Genomic DNA, 22,991 nt, shown 5'->3' with positions numbered 1-22,991 from the left:
CTATGAGATCAAGTTGGTTGACTGTGGCATTTAGATCTTCTGTGCCTTTATTGAGCTTCTTTCTGTATGTTCTGTCCTTCACCAAAAGCTGTGTGTTGAGGTCTCCTACTATTATTGTGGAGTTGTCTATCTCTCTTTTCAATGCTATTAGAGTTTGTTTTCTGTATTTTGGAGCCCTGTCATTGAGTGTGTAAATATTTATTATGGTTATGTCCTGCTGGTGTATTGACCCTTTAATCATTATATAGTATCTTTTTTATCCTTTTTGGTGGATTTTACTTTAAAGTCTATTCTGTCGGGGATTATTATTGCCACTCTTGCTCTTCTTTGATTGTTGTTTGCTTGATATGTATTTTTCCATCCTTTGAGTTTTAGTTTGTTTGTGTCTTTGAGTCTAAGATGTGTCTCTTGTAGGCAGCATACAGACAGATAGTTTTTTGTATCCATTCTGCCACTCTCTGTCTTTTTATTGGTATATTTAGTCCATTTATATTTAGCATTAATTATTGATATGTATGAGTTTAGTGCTGCCATTTTGATGTCTTTTTTGTGTGTTGTTGACAGTTTCTTTGTTGCACTTAATTTTCTGTGCTGAGTCATTTTTCTTTATGTATTTTCTTTTCATCTTTTTCATTGTTGTTGATTTTGTATTTGCTGAGTCTTTATGTTTTTCTTGTTTTTTAATTTTGATGCGTAGGATTGTTGGTTTCCTTTGTGGTTATCTTAATATTTACCCCTGTTTTTCTAAGTTTAAATCACTCTTTTATTTCTTTATATCACTTTGACTTTCTCTCCATATGAAAGTTCTATGACTACATTTTTTAGTCCATCATTTTTGTTTTAATGTTGTTATCTTTTACATATTAACATCTGTTTCCCTTTTTCAGTGTTTTAGCTTTGATTTATTTTTGTGACTTCCCTATCTGGGTTGATATCTGGTTGTTCTGTCTTGTGTTCTAGTCTTGGGTAGTTGCGTGATATTATTGATTTTCTAACCAGAGGACTCCCTTTAGTATTTCTTGTAATTTTGGTTTGGTTTTTGCAAATTCTCTGAACTTCTGTTTATCTGGAAATGCCCTAATTTCACCATCATATTTGACAGACAGTTTTGCTGGATATATAATTCTTGGTTAGCAATTTTTTTCCTTCAAGGCTTATGTATGTTATCCCATTGCCTTCTTGCCTGCTTGGTTTCTGCTGAGTAGTCTGAGCTTAGTCTTATTGACTCTCCTTTGTAGATGACTTTTCGCTTATCCACAGCTGCTCTTAAAATTCTCTCTTTATTTTTGGTTTTGACAAGTTTGATTATAATATGTCTTGGTGATTTTATTTTGGGATCTACCTTGTGTGGGGTTCAATGAGCATCTTGGATAGATATCTTCTCATCTTTCATGATATAAGGGAAATTTTCTGCTAACAAATCTTCAACATTTCTCTCTGTATTTTCTGTTATCCCTCCTGTTCTGGTACTCCAATCACTCGAAGATTATTCCTCTTGATAGAGTTCCACTTAATTCTTAGGGTTTACTTATTTTTTAAAGTTCTTTTATCTGATTTTTCCTCAAATAAGTTGATGTCAAGTGCTTTATCTTCAACCTCACTAATTCTGGCTTCCATTGCCTCGGTTCTGCTGCTACGGCTATTGAGTTGTCTAATTCTGAAATTTTATTGTTAATCTTCTGGATTTTTGATTGCTGTCTCTCTATGGATTCTTGCAGCCTGTTAAATTTGTAATTATGCTCTTGAATAACCTTCTTAAGATCCTCTATTGCTTTGTCTCTGTGTCCCTTTGCTTGGTCTGCATTTTGCGTCATCTCCTTCCTGATATCTTGGAAAGTTCTGTATATAATCTTTTATATTCTACCTCTGGTAATTCCAAGAAATTCTCTTCCTCTGGAAAATTTCTTGATTCTTTATTTCGGGAGCTTGCCGAAGCCATCATGGTCTGCCTCTTTATGTGATTTGATATTGACTGTTGTCTCCAAGCCATCAATACATTATTATATTTATTTATGTTTGCTTACTGTGTCCTAACTTCTTGTTTTGTTTTGTTTTAATGTGCTCAAATAGACTGCTTGTGTGAGCTAGTTTGATTATTGGCACCTTTGGAGCACTAAGGTCCTGTCACCAGGTGGTTAGATCTGTTACTAGGTATGTGAGCCTGGGAGTTTGTTTACTTTTCTTGTATGGATTCAGCTCAGGTGTATAGGTAGTCGGTCACCAAGTGTATGGTGCGGTGCAGGCTCTCACCTACAGTCCTAGACAGGCAGGGGTGATTGGTGTAGGCACAGGTATCTGGCTGCAGTAGGGGATTACGTGCTGAGCAAGACAGGGGGCTGACGGCTGCCCCTGAGTTTCTGGGATGAAAGCTTGTCCCTATTCCCTAGAGCATATAGGTGGGTGGGTTTTGCAGCAGTACTATGAGCACCCAGTGCTGTTGGCTATAAGGACTGGGAGGCACCACTTATTCTTGGACCCTTATCGCAGGTGGCTAGGTGGCATGGGTGGAGCCACCGGTCCTCAGGCTCCTGATGTGGGTAGGTGAGGACCTTGCTTATTCGGCAAAGCAGTGTCAAATGCCACAAACCTGCCACTTCACCATATAGCCGATACAGTTGAAGTTAGTCTTCAGGTATATACCCTGTTGTACTGTGGTAATGAGGGCCTACGCTATTAAGATGGGCTCACACAGCTCTATGCAGGGGTGAAAGGCATTCAAAGTCTGTGGACCTATTATGCCTGTGCCTAGGCAAAAGAGCTGTGCCTACCCTTAGTTCCCAGCTCAGGGGAGCTGTCAGCTTATTTTTTTCTGTTTATTAATTGGTTCCCTCTCCAAGGCCAGGAGAATGGCTCAGGGTGAGTGACGGGTCCTACTTCTGGCCCAGGGGACCTGACAATTGCTGAAGCCAGCTCAGGACCTGGTACTGACTAGGGAGGGGCCAGATAAATGGGAGACAGGTTTTTCCCAAAGGGGGTGTTTTTTGATCCACGCGGTAGCTCAGATGCATGTACTTATCTTTTGCTGATTGAGCACTGCTTTTCATTGGTTATGGAGGTCCAAGTAGACTGTCTGCCACTCAGTCTCTCCCGCTGTGGAAAACGCCTCCTAAGCGCCACTGCTTGCCTCACTGCGCACACGAGCAGAACTAGCCTGAAAGGTGCTGGCTTTCGCTGGGTCAGGTCTGGCAACTTCTTGCTGCTTCTGAAACATCTCTCCCTCCCCCTGTCACTCAGTTCGATTCCTCAACTTTGCCTTTGATGTTCAGGACCCCTAGATTGTCATATATAATCTATTCACTTGTTTTTTCAGGTCTTTGTTGTAAGAAGGACCACAGGAAGTGTCTGACTACTCCACCATCTTGGCCTCACCTCCCAGACATAATTTTTATATGCACGGGGAAACCAAAAAATTTGTGACTCGTTTTTTTGCAGTGGTCTGGAACCAAAGCTGCAGTACCTCCGAGGTATGCCTGTATTCCATCTTTTGATGCTTCCTCTGTTGTTCAATGTTTTTCCCATAGAATCCTTCAATATCACAACTCAAGGCTTTAATTTTTTTTAGTTTTCAGCTTGAGAAATGCCAAGTATGTTTCTCTCTTTTGGTTTTCTAATCCCAGGTCTTTTCACATTTCTTTATAATATTTTGTCTTCTTGAGCTGCTTTTACAGTTACAGCATGGCTCAAATTGGACTAGCCATATGTCAAGTGGTCAATACCACATGTGCTTAGTGGCTACTGTGTCGGATTGAACTGCTCTGTATTCTTGTGTATCTCAATTTCTGTTCCCTTCCCTCCATCCACATTCCTAGATTAAACTAACAGCTTCCTAATTCAACTCTTATTCTTTCTCTGCCCTGAATCCATTCTCTCTTCTGCAGCCTAGTATAGAAATGCAAATCTAACCATGGTCAATTCTCTGCTTAGATATCTTACCGTGGCTTCCCAATTGCCTTCAGGATAAAGACTAGAGTCTTTATTATGTATGATCTACACATATCCTTCATGATCTGGTCCTGTTTGTAGATTCAGCCACTTCCTTTCACATTCTGCATTCTAGCCATAACTTCAGTTCCTCAAATCTCCTTCTTATTCAGGGGTTTTTCACATACTGTTTCTTCTGCCTGGAACAGTCCTCCTACTATTCTTCTTTCAAACACATTTATTGATGTCTTACCATGTGCCAGGCAATGGATTAAAACAAAACAAAACAAACAAACAAAAAAAAAAACAGGTATGAAGTCTGCTTTCAGGAAGCTCAAAGTCTGACTAAGATCCCCTTATATTTCAGGTCTCGCCTCCTTGACAATATATTTTTTAATTACCTGTTTGCTTATTTATAACATCTTCCTTGACACATTGCATTTTAATTATCTGTTTAGTTGTTTATTTCTCAAATGCATGCCCACATGTTTTAAAAATTGTACCTTTAACAGAAAACACAAACCTTTAACAGTAGTTATCTCTAAGGGAAGGAGCCCTGGTTGGGTAGTGGTTAAGCTCTCAGCTGCAAACCGAAAGTTGGCAGTTCGAACCCACCAGCTGCTCTGCAGGAAAGATGTGGTAGTCTGCTTCTGTAAAGATTACAGCCTAGGAAACTCTATGGGGCATTTCTACCCGGTTCTATAGGGCCACAATGAGTCAGAATCAACTTGATAGCAATGAGTTTAGTTTTATTGGTTTTTATCTCTAAGGGGTGAATTTACAAGAGGCCTTCATTTACTGCCATATGTATTTCTGTACTATTTGAATTTTGCACACTTTTATATATGTTTAGTTCACATTCATATTGTGAAAAGATGACTCACATGAATTAGAGAAATATGTGAAAGAATTGTCAATTTCTTTTTCTAGAGGTAACCACTATTGATAGCTTCATGTTTCTTTTAGTCCTTCAATTATGCATGTATACATTTGTGTACAAATATACATAAATAACTTAGTTTTACTTAACAAATTCACACCACTACCCTGAAATTGCTTTTATTATCTAAAAAATATTTCTTAAAAGCTTTCCAGTCAATACATGCAGATGCTGCACAGAATTCCATTGTACAGATTTGTCCAGTTATCACCCAACAATTAGGGTATTTTTAACGTTCTGCTATTTGATTGATGCTGCAACTAGCCTTTTGTTTATGTATCTTTGGGTAAATGGCCTAGCGTTTAAAGATATGTTCCTAGAACTAAAATTGCTGATATTAACTTCCCATCAACAGATTTAAGAATGTCCATTTATTTGTTCATTCAATATTTATTGACTGCCTCATATGCACCAGGCACTGTTATAGGCACTAGGAATAGAGCAGTGAACAAAAACAAACACATACTCGTCAGGCCAAATGGAAGGGGGAAAGCAGATTTACCATTTTATTTTTTCCAGTCCTTTAACTGCTTCCCCACTTGCTTGGTATTCTTGCGATTTCAATTCCAGTTCTTATTTTGAAACTCCTAACTGCAGCCAATATAAAGTGGAATGAAGTGCAACTATAGGCAGCACTTTTATTCCGATTTTCTGGAATCTACCTTACAGATGTTATTGTGAGAATTACACAAGATGATGCAGGTAAAGTACTTAGTACATTGCCTGACACTTAATAAACATAGTCTCTATGAGGTGGTGTTGTTAGGTGCTGTCAAGTTAGTTCCAACTCATAGTGACCCTATGTAAAACAGAACAAAACGCTGCCTTGTCCTGTGCAATCCTCACAATCGTTGTTATGTTTGAGCCCATTGTTGCAGCCACTGTGTCAATTCAACTCATTGAGGGTGTCATGGACTGAATTGTGTCTCTCAAAAATATCTGTCAACTTGGCTAGGTCATGATTCCCAGTATTATATTGTCTACCATTTTATCATCTGATGTGATTTCCCTATGTGTTGTAAATGCTATCACTGTGATGTAATAAGATGGATTAGTGGCAGTTATATTGATGAGGTCTACAAGATTAGTGTCTTATGCCAATCTGTTTTGAGATATAAAAGACAGAAGGGAGCAGAGCGATGGGGGGAACTCATACCACCAAGAAAGCAGTACCAGGAGCAGAGCGCATCCTTTGGACCTGAGGTTCCTGCGCTGAGATGCTCCCAGACCAAGGGAAGATTGATGATAAGGACCTTTCTCCAGAGCTGACAGAGAAAGCCTTCCCCTGAAGCCGGCACCCTGAATTCGGACTTCTAGCCTACTGGACTGTGAGAAAATAAACTTCTCTTTGTTAAAGCCATCCACTTGTGGTATTTATGTTATAGCAGCACTAGATGACTAAGACAGAAGTTGGTACTGAGAGTGGGGTGTTGCTCTAATGGATATCTGAAATGTGGAAGCAGTTTTGAAACTGTGAGTGGATAGAGGAGGACTAGCAGCAGAGGAGTAGCAGCAGCAGAGAACCGACAGCAGCAGAGAAGCAGCAGTGGCAGAGAACCAGCAGCAGCAGAATCAGAAGACCAGTGCCAGAAAGCTCTGGAGCCGACCCATGGAGTGAGCTGAGTGCCTATGCACAGGAGGCTTCCTGGTGGAGTGGGATGCCTCTGGTCACTTATCAGTGGAGCTAGGTTTGCCAACCCATGGAGCAAGAGAGCTGTGGGCCTGTGTGCAGGATGCTTCCTAACAGAGTAGGGTGCCTCCGGGCACTTATTGGTGGAGCTACAGAGCTTTGCAACACTTGCCCCAGCAGGGCAGATGTGGGCGTGAGACCCAAGGGCTGAGAGGCCACAGGAAGCAGAAGCTGAAGAGACAAGAAACACAAGAAGTCAAGCTGCCTCAGTCTCAAAGGGTATGGCCATGACCTCTGGAGTTTCAAAGGGTGGAGCCATGGCCTCTGGTGTTTCTAAGGGTGGAGCTGTCACTCCGATGGACTAGGAGAATTGTGCGCCTAAAGCTGAAGGAGCAGAGTTGCTGTCCCAGTAGGCCTGGAAGGCAGAGGTGAAATCCAGAGCTGAGGGGCCTCCACTCAGAATCCGGAGAGTGTGGCCAATACCTAGAGTCTGGAGGGCAGGGCTATTGTGTAAATTATCTCAGAGAACAGGGGATTATTTGCAAAGCCTTGAGGGCTAATGTAATGTGTTCTGCTGACTTGCTTGGTGCGTGTTATGCCTTCTTTCCCTCCAATTTCTCCCGTTTGTAATGGAAGTGTCCAACTTGTGCTTGTTCTGCCATTGTACCTTTGGAAGCAGATAACTTGTATTCTAGATTTCACAGATGAGGAAAAATTCTTGTATTTTGGAGTTGATTTAAGACTTTTGCTATGATATGATGGGGTTTTACATGTGGCAAGGACATGAATTTGGGGAGGACAAAGGATAGAATGTCATCAATTAAATTGTGTCCCCCCAAAATATCTGTCAACTTGGCTAGGTCATGATTCCCAATATTGTATGATTGTCTACCATTTTATCATCTGATGTGATTTCCCTATGTGTTGTAAATGTTATCACTGTGATGTAATAAGATGGATTAGTGGCAGTTATATTGATGAGGTCTACAAGATTAGATAGTGTCTTAAGCCAATCTCTTTTGAGATATAAAAGAGAGAAGCAAGCAGAGAGAGAGGCGGACCTCATACCACCAAGAAAGCAGTGCCAGGGGTAGAGTGCAACCTTTGGACCTGAGGTTCCTGTGCTGAGATGCTCCCAGACCAAGGGAAGACTGATGATAAGGACCTTCCTCCAGAGGCAACAGAGACAGAACGCCTTCCCCTGGAGCCGGCACCCTAAATTTGGACTTCTAGCCTACTGGACTGTGAGAGAGTAAACTTCTCTTTGTTAAAGACATCCACTTGTGGTATTTGTTATACCAGCACTAGATGACTAACACAGAGGGTCTTCCTCTTTTTTGTTGACCCTCTACTTCACTAAGCATGATATGCTTCTCTAGGGACTGGTCCCTTCTGATCACATGTCCAAACTAAGTGAGACAAAGTCTTGCCCTCCTCGCTTCTAAGGAGCATTCTGGCTGTACTTCTTCCAAGATATATTTGTTCTTTTGGAAGTCCATAGTATATTCAATATTCTTCGCCAACACCATAATTCAAAGGCTTCAATTCTTCGTTCTTCCTTACTCATTGTCCAGCTTTCACATGCATATGAGGCAACTGAAAACACCATGGCTTGGGTCTGGCTCACCTTAGTCCTCAAAGTGAAATCTTTGCTTTTTAACACTTGAAAGAGGTCTTTTGCAGCAGATTTGCCCAATGCAATACGTCATTTGATTTCTTGACTGATGCTTCCACGGGCATTAAGTGGATCCAGGTAAAATGAAATCTTTGATAACCTCAGTATTTTCTCCATTTATCATGATATCGCTTACTGGTCCAGATACTATTATTATTCTCATTTTACAGATTAGGAATCTGAGGTTTGGAGACAAACACTAACTTGTTTAATATGCATAGGTAGGAAACGGCAGTGCAAAACTTTGAACCATGTCTGACTCCAAAGCCTGAACTCTTAACCACAATGCTATAAATATCAATCCATACTGAAATCCTGCAACACACACAAAACATCAAGTTGTTTCCTCTTTCTCACTGGCATTTATTGTCCTTCTTGAATTTTGGATCTAAGGTCATCAAAAACAACAAGTGTACAAGCAGGGAGGAGTTAATTACAAAGTCAACAGTCAGGAAGCAGCACTGAAGTGAATTAACATAATCATCAATGCTCACATAACTCAAATACATATTGCTTACTTTATTTAACAATGAAACAGTAATAACAACACAATAGTTGTAAAAAAGCCATCAACAGGGCAAAATAAAAACAAAGCTAATTAAGATGCATTGCTTCAGCTCAAATTAGTTATCTCCTTTAAACAGGAAAAATTACCATTAGCCTAATAGTTCTCAACCCTGTCTGTACGTTAGAGGAATAGGGGGAGGGAAAGGATTGACACTTTAAAATAAACAGCTATACTCAAGGCCCACTCAAAACTAAATAAAAATCTCTCAAGAATGGGGCCCAGGCAAGGATTTCTGAAGAGCTGTCGGTGTTAAGAACTACAAGTCTGAAGTAATAAGCAATAAAAGCTATGCCCTCAAAGCAATTCAAAACCAAGAGTGACCATTTGATAAATTTATCCTGGGAAAAGGGAGTAATATGGCATCAGTCACTTCTCATTAGGAGTCCCTGGGTGGTGCAAATGGTTAAGTTCTCAACTACCAGCCAAAAGGTTGGTGGTTCACACCCATCCAGAGGCACCTCAGAAGACAGGCTTGACCATCTACTTCTGAAAGGTCACAGCCTTTAAAACTCTGTAGAGCAGTTCTACTCTGACACACTTGGGGTTGCCATTGAGTCAAAATCAACTCAACTGCAACTAGTATTTCCAATTGTTCTTTATTATCCATTTCTGACTGCCCATGAGTTTAACAAATATTGAATATTGGAAGCTCTGCAAACATGCTACCCAAATTGAAATTCGTACTTTACATTTAGAAAGCTCTTTTTAAAGAATATTAACTTTCAGAAAGAATCCCCCACATTTTAAGTTTGCATAGGTGTTTAAGTCAGCTGTTTAAGAAGAGTTCAACTAAGAAGAGTCAATAAAATGTATTAACAAAGTATTTTATTAGTAACAGTTATTATAAAACAATCTTCACTTCATGTCCACAAATAAACCTTCTGGTGCAGACAGGAGGGAATATTACTTGTTTCCTGCCTACTTCTAAAACTGTCAGAATTCCTTTTTATAGGATTCATATCTTCAAATTTACAATCTAAACAAAAAATTTTCTTTAAGAATCCATACCTAAAATATCTCCCCTATAACTGCACTGTATCTCTGACAAATTTGTTTTAGAAGGTTGAGTAGTGACTGCAGGCATTTACCTTTAAAACAACCTTTCCTTATTTTTCAGGTTCAGGAATAACAACACATCAAGTATAGGAAACTACTTTTTTCCTTAAGAGTACATGAATTCACTAGAGATGTCTCCACAAATTCAGCAGGAACTATTTCTTCAGCTTCTCACGTCAGGACTCCATGTCAATCTCAGCCACGTCATTCTTGCTCTGAAGTGTTGCTTCTGTCAGCTTATCTTCATTAACATCTTCAATGTCTGCCAGATCAATAGGTGGTAAAGGATTCCTCCAGTACTGAAAGGTATTATACTGCCAAAACTCTTCATTATGCTTTGTGGGGAAAAAAGGAGAGATGCACATACATTAGTGATTTAGAAAAAGTAAATTTTCTCAGGAAACACTTCCCATAATCTTCTCCCATTTTACAACAAAAGAAAATGTCTGAGAACAGTCTTAAAAGGTTTCAGCTTTCAAAGAAGAAATAATAATGTATTAAACAAAAAATACATCTTATGTATCATTTGGTATAAGACATGACTAACTTTAAATCACTAAACTAAAATTTATAAATCCAAATGTGTGCTGGCCCCTTAAAAATTCAGCAGCAACGATACCTACCTAGGACTGTTGTGAAAATTAAGGTTTACCAGTTGAGAGTTCAGTATTTCTAGGTATTATATCCCAATAAGCCTAGGAATCATATTTTCTCTCTAGTAATAGAAAACATTTCTGTTTGCTGTCTATTAAACAAACCTAACAGTAAGGGTCAGCACTGATAGGGCAATGAAATCTGCATAAAGTAACACTACAGTAAAAAAAGACAAATATTCCCGGGAAGGGAAAAACACTAACTAGATAGTAGATAAGTGGTGAAGGGTAAGACAGTACACAATACTGGAGAAGTCTGTACAACCTGACCAGGGCAAAGTTACAGAAGCTTCACAGACACATCCAAACGTACTGAGAGATCGAGCTACTGGGCTGAGGGCTGGGAACATGGTCTCAGGGAACATCTAGCTCAATTAGCATAACACAGTTTACAAAGAAAATGTTCTACATCCCACTGTGGTGAGCAGCGTCTGGGGTCTCGAAAGCCTGCAAGCGGCCATCTAAGACACATCTACTGGTCCCATTATGGCTGGAGCAAAGGAGAATGAAGAAGACCAAACACAAGGAAAAATCAGTCCAAAGGACTAATGGGCCACAACTACCACAACCTCCTTCAGAGCCCAGAACAAATAGAGGGTGCCTGGTTACCACCAACTGCTATGCCAAGGATCACAATAGAGGGTTCCAGACAGAGCGGGAGAAAAATGTAGAACAAAATTCAAATCCACAAAAAAAGAAAAGTCCAGGCTTGTTGGTCTGACAGAGACTGGAGAAACCCTGAGAATACGGCCCACGGACACCCTTTTAACTCAGTACTGAAGTCACTCCTGAGGTTCACCCTTTAGCCAAAGACTAGACAGGTCCATAGCGATGTGCTTCATAGTTCAATCATGTATACGAGACAAACAGGCACACCAGCCCAAAAGCAAAGATAAGAAGGCAGGAAGGGACAGGAAAACTGGACAAATGGAAACATGGAACCTGAGATGGAGAGTGTTGACACATTATGGGGTTGGCAACCGATGTCACAAAACAATTTGTCTATTAACTGTTTAGTAAGAAACTCTGCTATGTAAATTTTCACCTAAATCACAATTCAAAAAAAAAAGACAAATATTTAATGAAGCAATATGTTTTTAGTTTAGTTCTCTAGAAAAAACAGAAAACATCTAAAACTTATGAAATATTCCAAGGTTCCAGGACAGAAGAGGTTCCCACTATTCTGCCTAGATTGCATCCTCAATGTAGAAAGAAGTGACATATGTGAAGAAATTTTTCCTAAATGAGACTCCAAGGGTGACAACAGGGACTAAGCTCTGATTCCCATAAGGAATCGGACATTTACCGCATGAACTGAAAAAGCTTTTTAACTTTTCTGTGTTTCGTTTTGTTATACCCTGTTTGCCCTTGGCAATTAGCTGTAAAATCCTTAGAACAAAATAGTCCGTCTTTGGAGGCAGGAAAAAAAAGGGAAGCTGGAGAGAGCATGTTCCTCTTTCCAGGTGTGCAGAAGAGAAGCAGCACAAGGAACACATCTAACAAAAAGCAGGAACATGATAGCGTTCCTGGGCTTTTGCCAAAAGAAAACATGGGACAAGTCTTGGTGAAGGAGAAAATCCTAGAGACAAGCTTTGTTTCCTGCCATGCGTTCTGCAGACTGTAGGAAGAGCTGCTAGGTCAAGTCACTGCTATGGAGAACAGGTGTGTCTAGAATCTAAGGAGACGTCTTTGTGTTAGTCTACTAAACAATTATTTTTCTTTGCCTAGCTGCCATTTCTATATTTCCCGCTGATCAATTTTGTGGCATACTGCAGTCAGTGTATTCTGGAAGGAGAGATAACCCTATGTGTGGGTGGGGTACATGATTCATGGCAGTCAGAACATGGTCGGAAGAGGAAAAGTTTTCAAGCTACACAACTTATCTCCATATTCAATAGACTATTATTTGAACTGTTTTAAGTAAGCTGATTTTGAACATCTAAGAGCAATCTGAAGAAGTCTAGATAAGAGGAAATATTTACAATTTCATCCAGAAATGCCCATCATATGGATTAAGTCTAAAAGATAATTTCTCACAATCATGAATAAAACATCTTTCCTAATTATAAAATTGTCATTATTGTATTAGGTTTTCCACCAAGAACAAGTCATGCCAAAGGAACCTCGATTCCTTTTGTTTTAGAAGGTATTTGACACACTGTTTTATAAGATACTTAAGAACACAAAGGAGAAATGTGGGGTAGATACTATGATGTAGTGGCTTCAAAGTGTTTGGTAAATCTGGAGTCCTCCACTTGGTCCCTGCATTCCCAAAGGTCCCTGGTAAGTCAACCCACAACCGCCAAAAATCAGCTTGAATTCCTAAGTCTAGATTAGCGATGTCCAATAAAAACATGCTAGCCACAAATAAAATTTTAAATTTTCTAGTAACCATATTAAAAACATAAAACGAACAGCTGAACTTAATTTTAATGTATTTTATTTAATCTAGTATGTCCAAAATGTTATTGCAACATGTAAGCAATAAACTGACATTTAAAAACCTTCTTTTTATACTGTCTCTGAAATCTAGTATTTTATACTTAATACGCATCTCAATTTGGACTAGCCACAATTTCAAGTGCTCAATAATCTCATATGGTTAGTGGCTGCCATTTGAACAGTGCAGATTTAGACAAATCAGATATTCTTAGGTGCAGAAATGAAGCGGGTTCAATTCCCGAGAAGGGACCCCCGAATGACTCTCATGTACACGTTATTTTAGGGCCTCAAATTACTTTTTAAGCACGATCCCTTTTCGTATTAGCAGTTTTAAGAGAGTTAAAACGGCTTCTCCCAAGAAAGGGAGATCCTTCCTCTCTGTCAAATGAGTTGTCATGCCTAAAATATGTCCAATTGGTGGCTACCACATTGGTCACCCTCTTTAGAAGGAAACCACGAATTCTAGAATAATTATCGTTAAATCAAGGAACGCACTACACCTTCCTCTGACGTTTGTCGTTGAGCTAGACCTATCTGTGGACTAGGTCAACGTCTTTACAGTCTGTTGTGACTCACACTTCTGCTTCCGGCTTACATGTTACAGGTGCTGAAGCTGCAAGGTTTCTTCTACCTTACTTGGCAGTGTCTTTGCCACTAGTTCAGCAAAGTGCTTCCAGTCCGTTACACTCTCCCCCAAAACGCTGCCAGAGGCAGACTCTGGGTCCCTCTTGAGTGGCCTGAGGATCGGTGTCCGTTCCCGGGCCAGTGGCCCCAGCTGTTTCGCCTTTTGGGGCATCTTGAGGAACGAGTCATGTGTTCCTTCCCGGGGCGTGCAGTGTGTCTGGGGATGAAGCGGGCCCTTCGTCCCTCACACCGCCCGCCCGCCCTCAGAAGCACCCAACCCGCACTTCACCCTACCTGACACGGCGCGGCCCCCCAGTCTCCCCTCGGGGTCCCTGTGCGCCCCGCCCCTTGGTCGCCACCACCCTTCTGGGGCCGAGCGCGCCGGAGCTCCTCCCCCGGCCCGCGGGGCCGTACGGGCGGCTCGCCGGTCTCTAGGCTGTGGCCCTCACGCTCCTCGTCGCCCGGGCCGTCGCGGCGCTTGCTGGGCGAAGCCGAGGGCTCGGCCATGGCCGCCGCGCCGATTTTGCGCTTTCGGGGCAGTTCGGGGACACCAAGGGGCTGTCCCGGATGCAAGGCCCTCTGCGGCGGGATCCAGAGCGGCGGCGGCTCTTCCGTGAAATCGCAGAGCAAGAGCCGCTTCCAAGGCACGTGGAACGTCAGCGGCTCGGCCGCACGCCGCTTGGCCATGGGCCTCAGAAGCTCGCGCGGAGCCGGCCCCGGCGCGGGAAGCTGAGCGCCGATAGCCGCGGGGCCGAAGCTGGAGGGCGGAGCGCGCGACGGAAGGCGAGAACGAAGTCTGGGCGAGGTGACAGCAGGAAACTGGAAAGGGTGGGGGGAGGGGCGGACGGCGTACGCCGCTCTCGCCGCCGCCAAGTTGCGACCCGGACGTTGAGGAGCAACCGCGAAGCGGCGGAGATTCGAACCTGCGCACAGATGTGCGCGCGCGCACTCGCGTCGGCCTGGCGGAGCCGCTGGTTGGTGGAGGCTCGCGAGGCGCGCTCCCGAGCTTCCCCGCGGCCGGAAGTGCGCGCCCCGCGGGGGAGGCGGGAAGGCCGTGGCGGGTTTATTAGGAGTGCCGTCATGGCCACTGAGGGGCATAATATTGTTTCCACAGAGGTGGGTAAGGAGTTGTACTTCGCTCGCGAAAATCCCGGGCTAGGTAAAGCGCAGAACATTCTAGACATTTCTGTAGGAAATTTAAGACCTTTAAAATGTCTGTGGTTGTCCTCCCAGCCTCGAGTCAGCAGCCACCGAGACGTCTACACGATATTAAGACGCAAGATTCTACACACTGTTCTTCTAATAAACTACTATTAAGAAGCTGTAGGACTACATTAATAGCAATTATTCAAAACAAACAGCAGAAGATGGGCATGAGCGGAGGAAACTAACAAGAAACAGCAAAAACTAACACGCAAAATATGTTGTTTTTAGGTGACTGCTGTAGAAAGTGACGTAGCCAGCACATTCTTCTAAAATCGATTTTTCACTAGCGAAATTGCAGACATGTGCAGCTAATTCAAAATAGCTGGGTCGATGGCAGGAGCAAAGACTGAAGTACAGCTGTTCTCTTTTCCAACTGAAACCTAGACTTGTTTGCCTCTTACATTATGTGGAAAGCGCACCTATTTCCCAGCTTACTCTTCTGTGGTCGGAACTAAGTTTCCAAGACCTCTATTACATATTAATAGCAAAATTTTGTGTATTGTATGGCAAAGTGAGGTAGAGACAACAGCAGTATATTTACTGTTTATTTTGTAGCTTATATTTTGAACAAAAACAATAACCAAGTAAACAAAACTTTAAGGAACAAAAGACTATTACAGGTACTTTGGAGAAAGAAACCACTATAATCGTCTAGATTAAACATGTGCAAGGAGGTTGATTCTACTCCAGCTGATCACCAGAAAACCAAGACCATTGCCATTGAGTGGATTCCTACCCATCGTGACCCAATAGGACAGAGTAGATCTACTCTGTGGTTTTCCAAAGCTGTAATCTTTACAGAAGCAAATTGCCACATCTTTCTCCTAAGGAGTGGCTCTGGCTGGTAGGTACTACCTAAGTATTAATGACCCAGGGCCTTACATCTCATGGTTGTCTGAGAAGATAGGGCAATTATTTTACATACTAGGGAGCACAGAAACTTAAGTTACAGTAGTAACCAAAGCTTTTACGTTTCATCGCTCTGTTCCCTCTTGTTTGAAATTGATAACACAGCTGTCTTAAACAGATGTTTCATTTTTAAGAGTCTTTTATAGATTCTAGAAAGTAATCCTCTCATGGTAATATGTGTTGTAAATATTGTAAATATCTTCTCCCAGTTTATGATTTGTCTTTTCATGTTCCATGGTGATGTAACTTTAATGTTTTATTTTCATTATCTTTCAGTTTGAAATTTTTCTAATCTCCTTAGTGATTTCTTTTTTGACCTATGATTTAAAAGTGTGTTAAATTTGCAAATATCTGAGGTTTTCCTATATATATCTTTCTGTTACTGATTTCTAATTTAATTTGTATTTTCTATAATTTTAATCCTTTTAAATTTATTGAGGACTATTTTATGACCCAGCACATGAATTATTGTGGTGCATATACCATGTGCACTTGAAAATAATATATGTTCTGCGATTGTTGGTCATACCAAACAAAAAACAACCCATTGCCTTCAAGTCGATTCTGACTCATAGCGACCCTAGAGGACAGAGTAGAATTGCCCCATAGGGTTTCCAAGGAGCACCTGGTGGATTGGAACTGCTGACCTTTGGTTAGCAGCTGAGCTCTTAACCACTCGCCACCAGAGTTTCCTTGATGGGCATAGTCCTCTATAAATACCAGTTACATCAAGGTGGCTGAGAGTGTTGTTCCGATCTCGTATGTCTTTGCTTATTTTGTTGTCTTATTATTCCATTAATTGTTGAGAAAGAGGTGTTAAAATCTCCAACTATGATAGCAGATTCGTCTGTTTCTCCCTTTAAATCTGCCAGTTTTTTTCCTTCTAAATTTTATTTTGTTGTTGAGAATATACACAGCAGAACATAGAGCAGTTCAGGTTTCTACATGTACAATTTAGTGATATGTCTTTGACTTGTGCAGCCATTCTCACCCTCCTTTTATGAGTTGTTCCTCATTAACATAAACTTTCTGTCCTCTAAGGTTACTGTCTGATGTTTCAAGTTGCTGTTGTCAATTTGATCGCATATAGGTAGTTCTTAAAAGAACATACTGCTCAAGGAAGACCTTTTTTACTAGTTAAGCTAAACTATTGCTCCGTTTTAAGATGATGTCAGAGGATATTTCTACTTTAAGGTTTAAAGATTATCTCAAGGCAGTAGTTTCAGGGGTTCATCCATCCTCCATGGCTCCAGATAGTCTGGAGTTCATGAGAATTTGAAATTCTGTTCTGCATTTTCCCCTTTTTGATCAGGATTCATCTATAGACTCTTTTATCAAAATGTTCGGTAATGGTAGCCGGGCACCATCCAGTTCTTCTGGTCTCATGGTAAAGGAAGCAGTTGTGCATGGAGGCAATTAGACACACATTCCATAGCCTCCTCCTATTCCTGACTCTCCTTCCTCTTTTGCACCTTTGATATTTTTAAATGCACTGTGCTAATTTTTTTTTTTTTTTTTTACAGCAAGCTGTAAAGAAACATTGGCATAGTGGCACTTATGAAAATACCTCACAGGGAGAGGGCGCGGATGGCAAACAAACATAGGAGGTGCACATTATTTACATAAAAATACGGTAGTTGGGTCTTGTTTTTTCTAACATTCTGATAATCTCTGTATTTTAATTGAAATGTTACATTGACATTAGTATGATTACTGATATGCCTAGGTTTAGGTCTACTATTTTATTATTTAGTTCTCTGTTTTTTCTTACTCTGACCCACTTTCCTGACTTCTTCTGGATTAACTGAATACTGTTTTGAATTTCATTCTAATTTACCCTATCGGCATTTTAGCTATGCTTCTTTGCATTAATTTTTCAGTGTTTGCCCTAAAGTTTACAGTGTACAACTTTAACTTTTTACAGTCTACTTAAAGTTAACATTGTACCACTTCATATAAAACATAGTGACCTTACGACCCCTCCTCCACGCCTTGTATATTGACCCATGTTAGTGGCCTGGATATTCTGCCTATTCTACCTATCCCATAATTTATACCAAGAAGCACTCTCTTATAGATAATGGCCCAGAAGTCATCATGAGTAACAATAAAGCAACAAAGAAGGGAAACTGTTTTGTGCTTAGTGTTTTACTGGTGAAGAACAGGTTAAATTTGAAAAGGGATGCACACTCATGAATTTATTCTGCTAATCTTTAACTTTGCCTGTTTCAGAGTGATTGAAGTCTCACAGAAGTTTGGAGTGGGAAAGTGGGTTTAAAACTTTTTAACAACTACTTATTTTCCAGGCCCTTTACATATGTCATTTAATCCTAAGAAAACTCTGAGGCAGATATTTTTGCCTGCTTAACAGATAAACCTTTCCTTTGAGCAGCAGACCCAGGTCAACTTCTCAGTGAGTTCAAGTCTGACCACCATATTTAAAATTGAAACTCACTCCACATTCCTCAGCACTCCTGATTCCCCTCAACCAGTTTTATATTTTTTCCATAGCACTTATCACCTTCCAATCTATTATATAATTCACTTATTATGCTTATTGTCTTCCCCTCTAGGGGATACTTTCCAGCTAGGTGTCTTTATCTGTTTTGTTCACTGATAACACCCAAACACCTAGAACAGTTCCTAGCATGTATTACATGCTCAGTAAATATTTGTTGAATGAATATTACTCTTTCCAATTGGATGTTTCACCCACAGGCATCTCATACTCTGCCCTAGAGTGTCTCCTCTGTACTGCTATCCAGGTACTCATACCAGAAGTATAATTGTACCTCTCATAACCTTATGTCATTCATTAAATAAATAAAAGGTAAAGATCTTTTATTTCTGGAAGAAAAGAAGAAGCAAAAATACCTACATTTTGGAAAGAGGAACAGAAGATAATTTGGCACCTAGAATCCTCCACCGCAACTATTACTAGGGGAAGGATAGGAAACTTCTGATTAATAACAACCACAAATACTTGTGGAGAGGAATGAGAATGCTGAGAATGACCCACTCATGTGCTCAGGCACAAAGAGCCTGCCTAAGACTGAGTGTGGACCAAGACAACAGAGAACCCTTACTGTCCCTACCATGAGCCTAGCACAAAGTAACACGAAATAGTTGTCTACTCCTAAGGAAGAAACGAGAATGGAGAAAGAATCCTGTGGCACAGGCATGCAGAGACAGCTGATAGGTAAAGAAGGAGCAGGAATACTGACAAAGAAAAACCTTGTGGCACACTAACCTCTGAGCACATGGTAACAACAGCCCACTGCTAGAGGAATCTGAAACATCTGTGATGCACTTAAGATAACAATAACAACAAAATGCAAACCCAGCTCAATTTCTTGCAAGATTGACTCCACATCCCATCCCAGTCTAACAGAAGAGAAATGCCTATTTCCAGGCATAAACACTTTTTTTTTCCACACAAAAAGTAGAATTCAATAAAATATTACAAGACACAGTAGAAAGCAAAAAACAAAACAAAAACAACCCCTTGTCAAGAGATAAAGCAGTCAATAGAACTAGACTCAGGTGACCTGGATATTGAAGCTATCAGACAGGGACTTTAAAATTACTGTGATTAATATATTAAACGATCTAGTGGAAAAGGTGATGGACTACATTGATGCACAGGGGATTTCAGCAGAGAGATGAAAACTATAAGGAGATAAATGGAAATGCTAGAAATAAAAAGCATGATATTAGAGATGAAAAATTCCTTCTGTAGGTTTCTTAGTAGAATGGACACAGCTGAAGAAAAATTCAGGGAACTTGAGTATAGGTCAAAAGAACAGCCAGTATGAAACACAAAGATAAAAAATAAACAGAATTGAATATCAAAGAGCTGTGGGACAATAACAAACGATCTAGCATACATAAAATTGAAACCTCAGAAGGCGAAGAAAGAGAATGGGGCAGAAGAAATATTTGACGAGATAAGGCCCAGGATCTTTGAAAAATAATAACAAAATATCCATCCACAGATCCAGCAAGCTCAGAGAACCCCAAACAGGATAAATAAAAATAAAATAAAAACACACATAGACACATCATAGTCAAACTACTGAAAATGAAAGATAAAAATATCGAAGGCAGCCAGACAAAAAAGAAACATTACATTCAAAGGGACAAAGATAAGAATTACAGCAGACTATACTCAACAGTTAAGAGCTTGGCTGCAAAGCAAAACGTTGGCAGTTCCAGTCCACCAGCTGCTGCTTGGAAACCCTATGGAGCAGTTCTACTCTGTCCTATAAAGTTGTTATGAGTCAGAATAGACTTGTTGACAACAGGTTTCGGTTTGGTATACTCATCAGAAAAAATGGCATGACATATGTCATGGATTGAATTATGTCCCCCCAAAAATGTGTATCAATTTGGCTGGGCCATGATTCCCAGAATTGTGATTGGCCTGCATTTTGTGATCGTAATTTTATGTTAAAGAGGATTAGGGTGGGATTGTAACACTACCCTTACCCAGGTCACATCCCTGATCCAATGTAAAGGGAGTTTCCCTGGGGTGTGGCCTGCACCACCTTTTATCTCTCAAGAGAGAAAAGGAAAGGGAAGCAAGCAGAGAATTGGGGACCTTATACCATCAAGAAAGCAGTGCCGGGAGCAGAGCGCGTCCTTTGGACCGGGGTTCCTGCACAAAGAAGCTCCTAGTCCAGGAGAACACCAAAGAGAAGGCCGACAGAAAAAGCCTTCCCCTGGAGCTGATGCCCTGAATTTGGACTTTTAGCCTACTTTAACTGTGAGGAAATAAACTTCTCTTTGTTAAAACGATCCACTTGTGGTATTTATGTTATAGCAGCTCTAGATGACTAAGACAACATATTAAAAAGTCAACCCAGAAGTTTGTACTTAACTGAATAAATCTTTCAAAAGTTAAGGTGAAATAAAGACTTTTACAAACAAAAGCTGAGAATTCATTGTCAGCAGACCTATGAGAGAAGAACACTAAAGGAAATTCTTTAAGCAGAAATATACCAGATGAAAACTTGGGTCTACACAAACAAATGAAGAGTGCTGTGTTTTATCTGTTACTGTGTAACAAATTACCCCAAAATTTAGTAGCTTAAAAAACAACAAACATTTTCTCAGAGTAAGTGGGCCAGGCATTCAACTGAACTGGGTGGTTCTGGGTCAGGGTTGTTGTGTTTGCAGTCAACATGCTGGTTGAGGAGGCAGTCATCTGAAGGCTTGATTAGGGCTAGAGGATTGACTTCCAAGTTCATTTATGTGGCTGTTTTCTGGGGGTCTCAGTTCTTCACTATGCGCTTCTCCAGTGGGCTATTTGGGTGACCTCCCCCAGTGCAAGTGATCTGAGAGAAAGAAGCAGCAGTGTCTTTTATGAGTTAGCCTTGGAAACCACACATTTCCACCACATTCAGTTCACTAGGAGTGAGTAGCTAAATATGGCCCACACTCAAGGGGAGGAGAATTAGTCTGCATTTAGCTCAAAGGGAGGTGAATCAAAGAATTTGTAGACATACTTTAAAAGCACCATACCAGAAATTATAAAAAAGATAAATATAGGAAAATTTTTGTTACTTTTATTGCTTTAAAAGAATTCACTGTCTAAAGAAACAATAGTGATGGTATATCCTGGTGGTTATTACATATATAAAATTTATGACAATAGCATGAATAATGGGAGGAATAGGAAGTATAAGGTTCTTACAACTTTACATGAAGTGATATAATACTATTTAAAGGTAGACTGTAATAAAGATGTATATTTCAACACCAGGGAAACTACTAAAAAAATTTAAGAGCTATAACTAAGCCAGTAGTGCCGATAAAATCAAGAAAATCCTCAATCCAAAAGAAGGTGAGAAAAGAGGAAAAAAGAAGAAATGGGACAAGTAAAAAATCAGCAAAATTGTTGGTTTAAATTCATATCAATAATTGCATTAAATGTAAACAGTTTAAACACCCAATTAAAATGCAGACATTAGATTGAATAAAAAAGATAACTATATACAGTCAAAGAAACATTTTAAATACAGATAGTTTAAAAGGATGAAGAGAAAAAAAGGCCTATAGTTAATAGTATGGCACCAATGTCAATTTCCTGGTTTGATAATTGGATTATGGTTATATAAAATATGATCCTTGGTGGAAGGTGAGTGAAGGTACATAGGAACTGTTTGTACTATTTTTGCAGCTGCTTATGTCTTTTGCTAGCATCTACAAAACAGTAACAAGCTAATTTATTAGTTTGTAAGTAGGGTAAAGTTAAATCCCAGCCCCCACAGTTTTGTTGGCAAGGATGGGATGCTGACAGACATGGCTTTATGGATTAGGAAGGATAAGGCCCTGCAGGCCACTTCAGGAGTATGACAAGACTCCTTAGAATCCAGTAGCAAATGCTCTTGCCCAAATTGTGAGGTAGGGAAGAGTCCCCTACTTCCTGTTAATGTTGCTGAGCATTGAAAGTAGATTAAAATAACCCAATGGTGCCTTGATTGCTGCTTGCGCTTCCAGGCAGGAGAAGTGTCATGCTTTGAATTAGGTCCCCCAAAACACGTGTATATTAGTTTGGCTGGGCCATGATCCCCAGTACTGTGTGATTTTCCTGTATGTTGTAAATCCTGCCTCTATGATGTTAACAAGGGAGGATGGGTGGCAGTTGTGTTAGTAAGGCAGGACTGGATCTACAAGACTGGATTGTGTCCTGAGGCAATCTCTTGAGATATAAAAGACACAAGTGAGTAGAGACAGGGGGACCTCATACCATCAAGAAAGGAGTGCTGGGAGCAGAGCGCATCCTTTCAACTGGGGTCCCTGTGCAGAGAAGCTCCTAGTCCGGGGGAACACTGAAGAGAAGAAGGCCAACAGAGAGGAAAAAGCCTTCCCCTGGAGCTGATGCCCTGAATTTGGACTTTTAACCTACTTTGACGTGAGGAAATAAACTTCTCTTCGTTAAAACCATCCACTTGTGGTACTTGTTATAGCAGCACTAGATGACTAAGACAAGAAGGAAGGGATGTTACCATGACAACAGGGCAGCAAACACCACAGCCCCAGACCCCAGCCAAAAGGCAACGGCTGTGGCTGCTAAGGCAAGGAGGCCCCAAAGCTGAAATTAATCTCAGCAATGAAGACTTTGCTACTCAAGAGACCTTTGGATAACCTGAAAACTGGTTCATTTGGTTGAACTGAGAGCAGGTGGCCACTCAAAAGCAAAAATGAATGAAAAGCCTTGTCTAATAGTGCAATGCCAGCTATGCGTGTGTACCTAACCCCTGCCACAGTTCAACCCGGATGGTAATGAGGATGGGGATCTGGGTGCCAGGTTAGCCAAAGCTGGAGGACTGCAGAGAAGAGCACAGTGGCATGGGCAGAATTAA

At 40.7% G+C, this 22,991-nt stretch overlaps 1 protein-coding gene across 1 annotated transcript; it reads right to left on the bottom strand.

Moving 5' to 3' along the window:
* Nucleotides 1-8,309: 8,309 nt before the first annotated feature.
* On the bottom strand, nucleotides 8,310-14,227 carry CUNH9orf40 (chromosome unknown C9orf40 homolog). The gene is made up of 2 exons (XM_004383289.2): nucleotides 13,804-14,227; nucleotides 8,310-10,125 (listed from the first exon to the last, which is right to left on the bottom strand). The coding sequence occupies exons 1-2, from the start codon at nucleotides 14,194-14,196 to the stop codon at nucleotides 9,967-9,969; spliced, it is 552 nt and encodes a 183-aa protein (XP_004383346.1). The 5' UTR covers nucleotides 14,197-14,227; the 3' UTR covers nucleotides 8,310-9,966.
* Nucleotides 14,228-22,991: the final 8,764 nt, after the last annotated feature.

This window comes from Trichechus manatus, unplaced genomic scaffold (genome assembly GCF_000243295.1).
Source record: "Trichechus manatus latirostris isolate Lorelei unplaced genomic scaffold, TriManLat1.0 scaffold00107, whole genome shotgun sequence".
Taxonomy (NCBI): Eukaryota; Metazoa; Chordata; class Mammalia; order Sirenia; family Trichechidae; genus Trichechus; species Trichechus manatus.
Note: the sequence above shows the minus strand (reverse complement) of the source record. Positions and strands in the feature narration are given on the sequence as shown.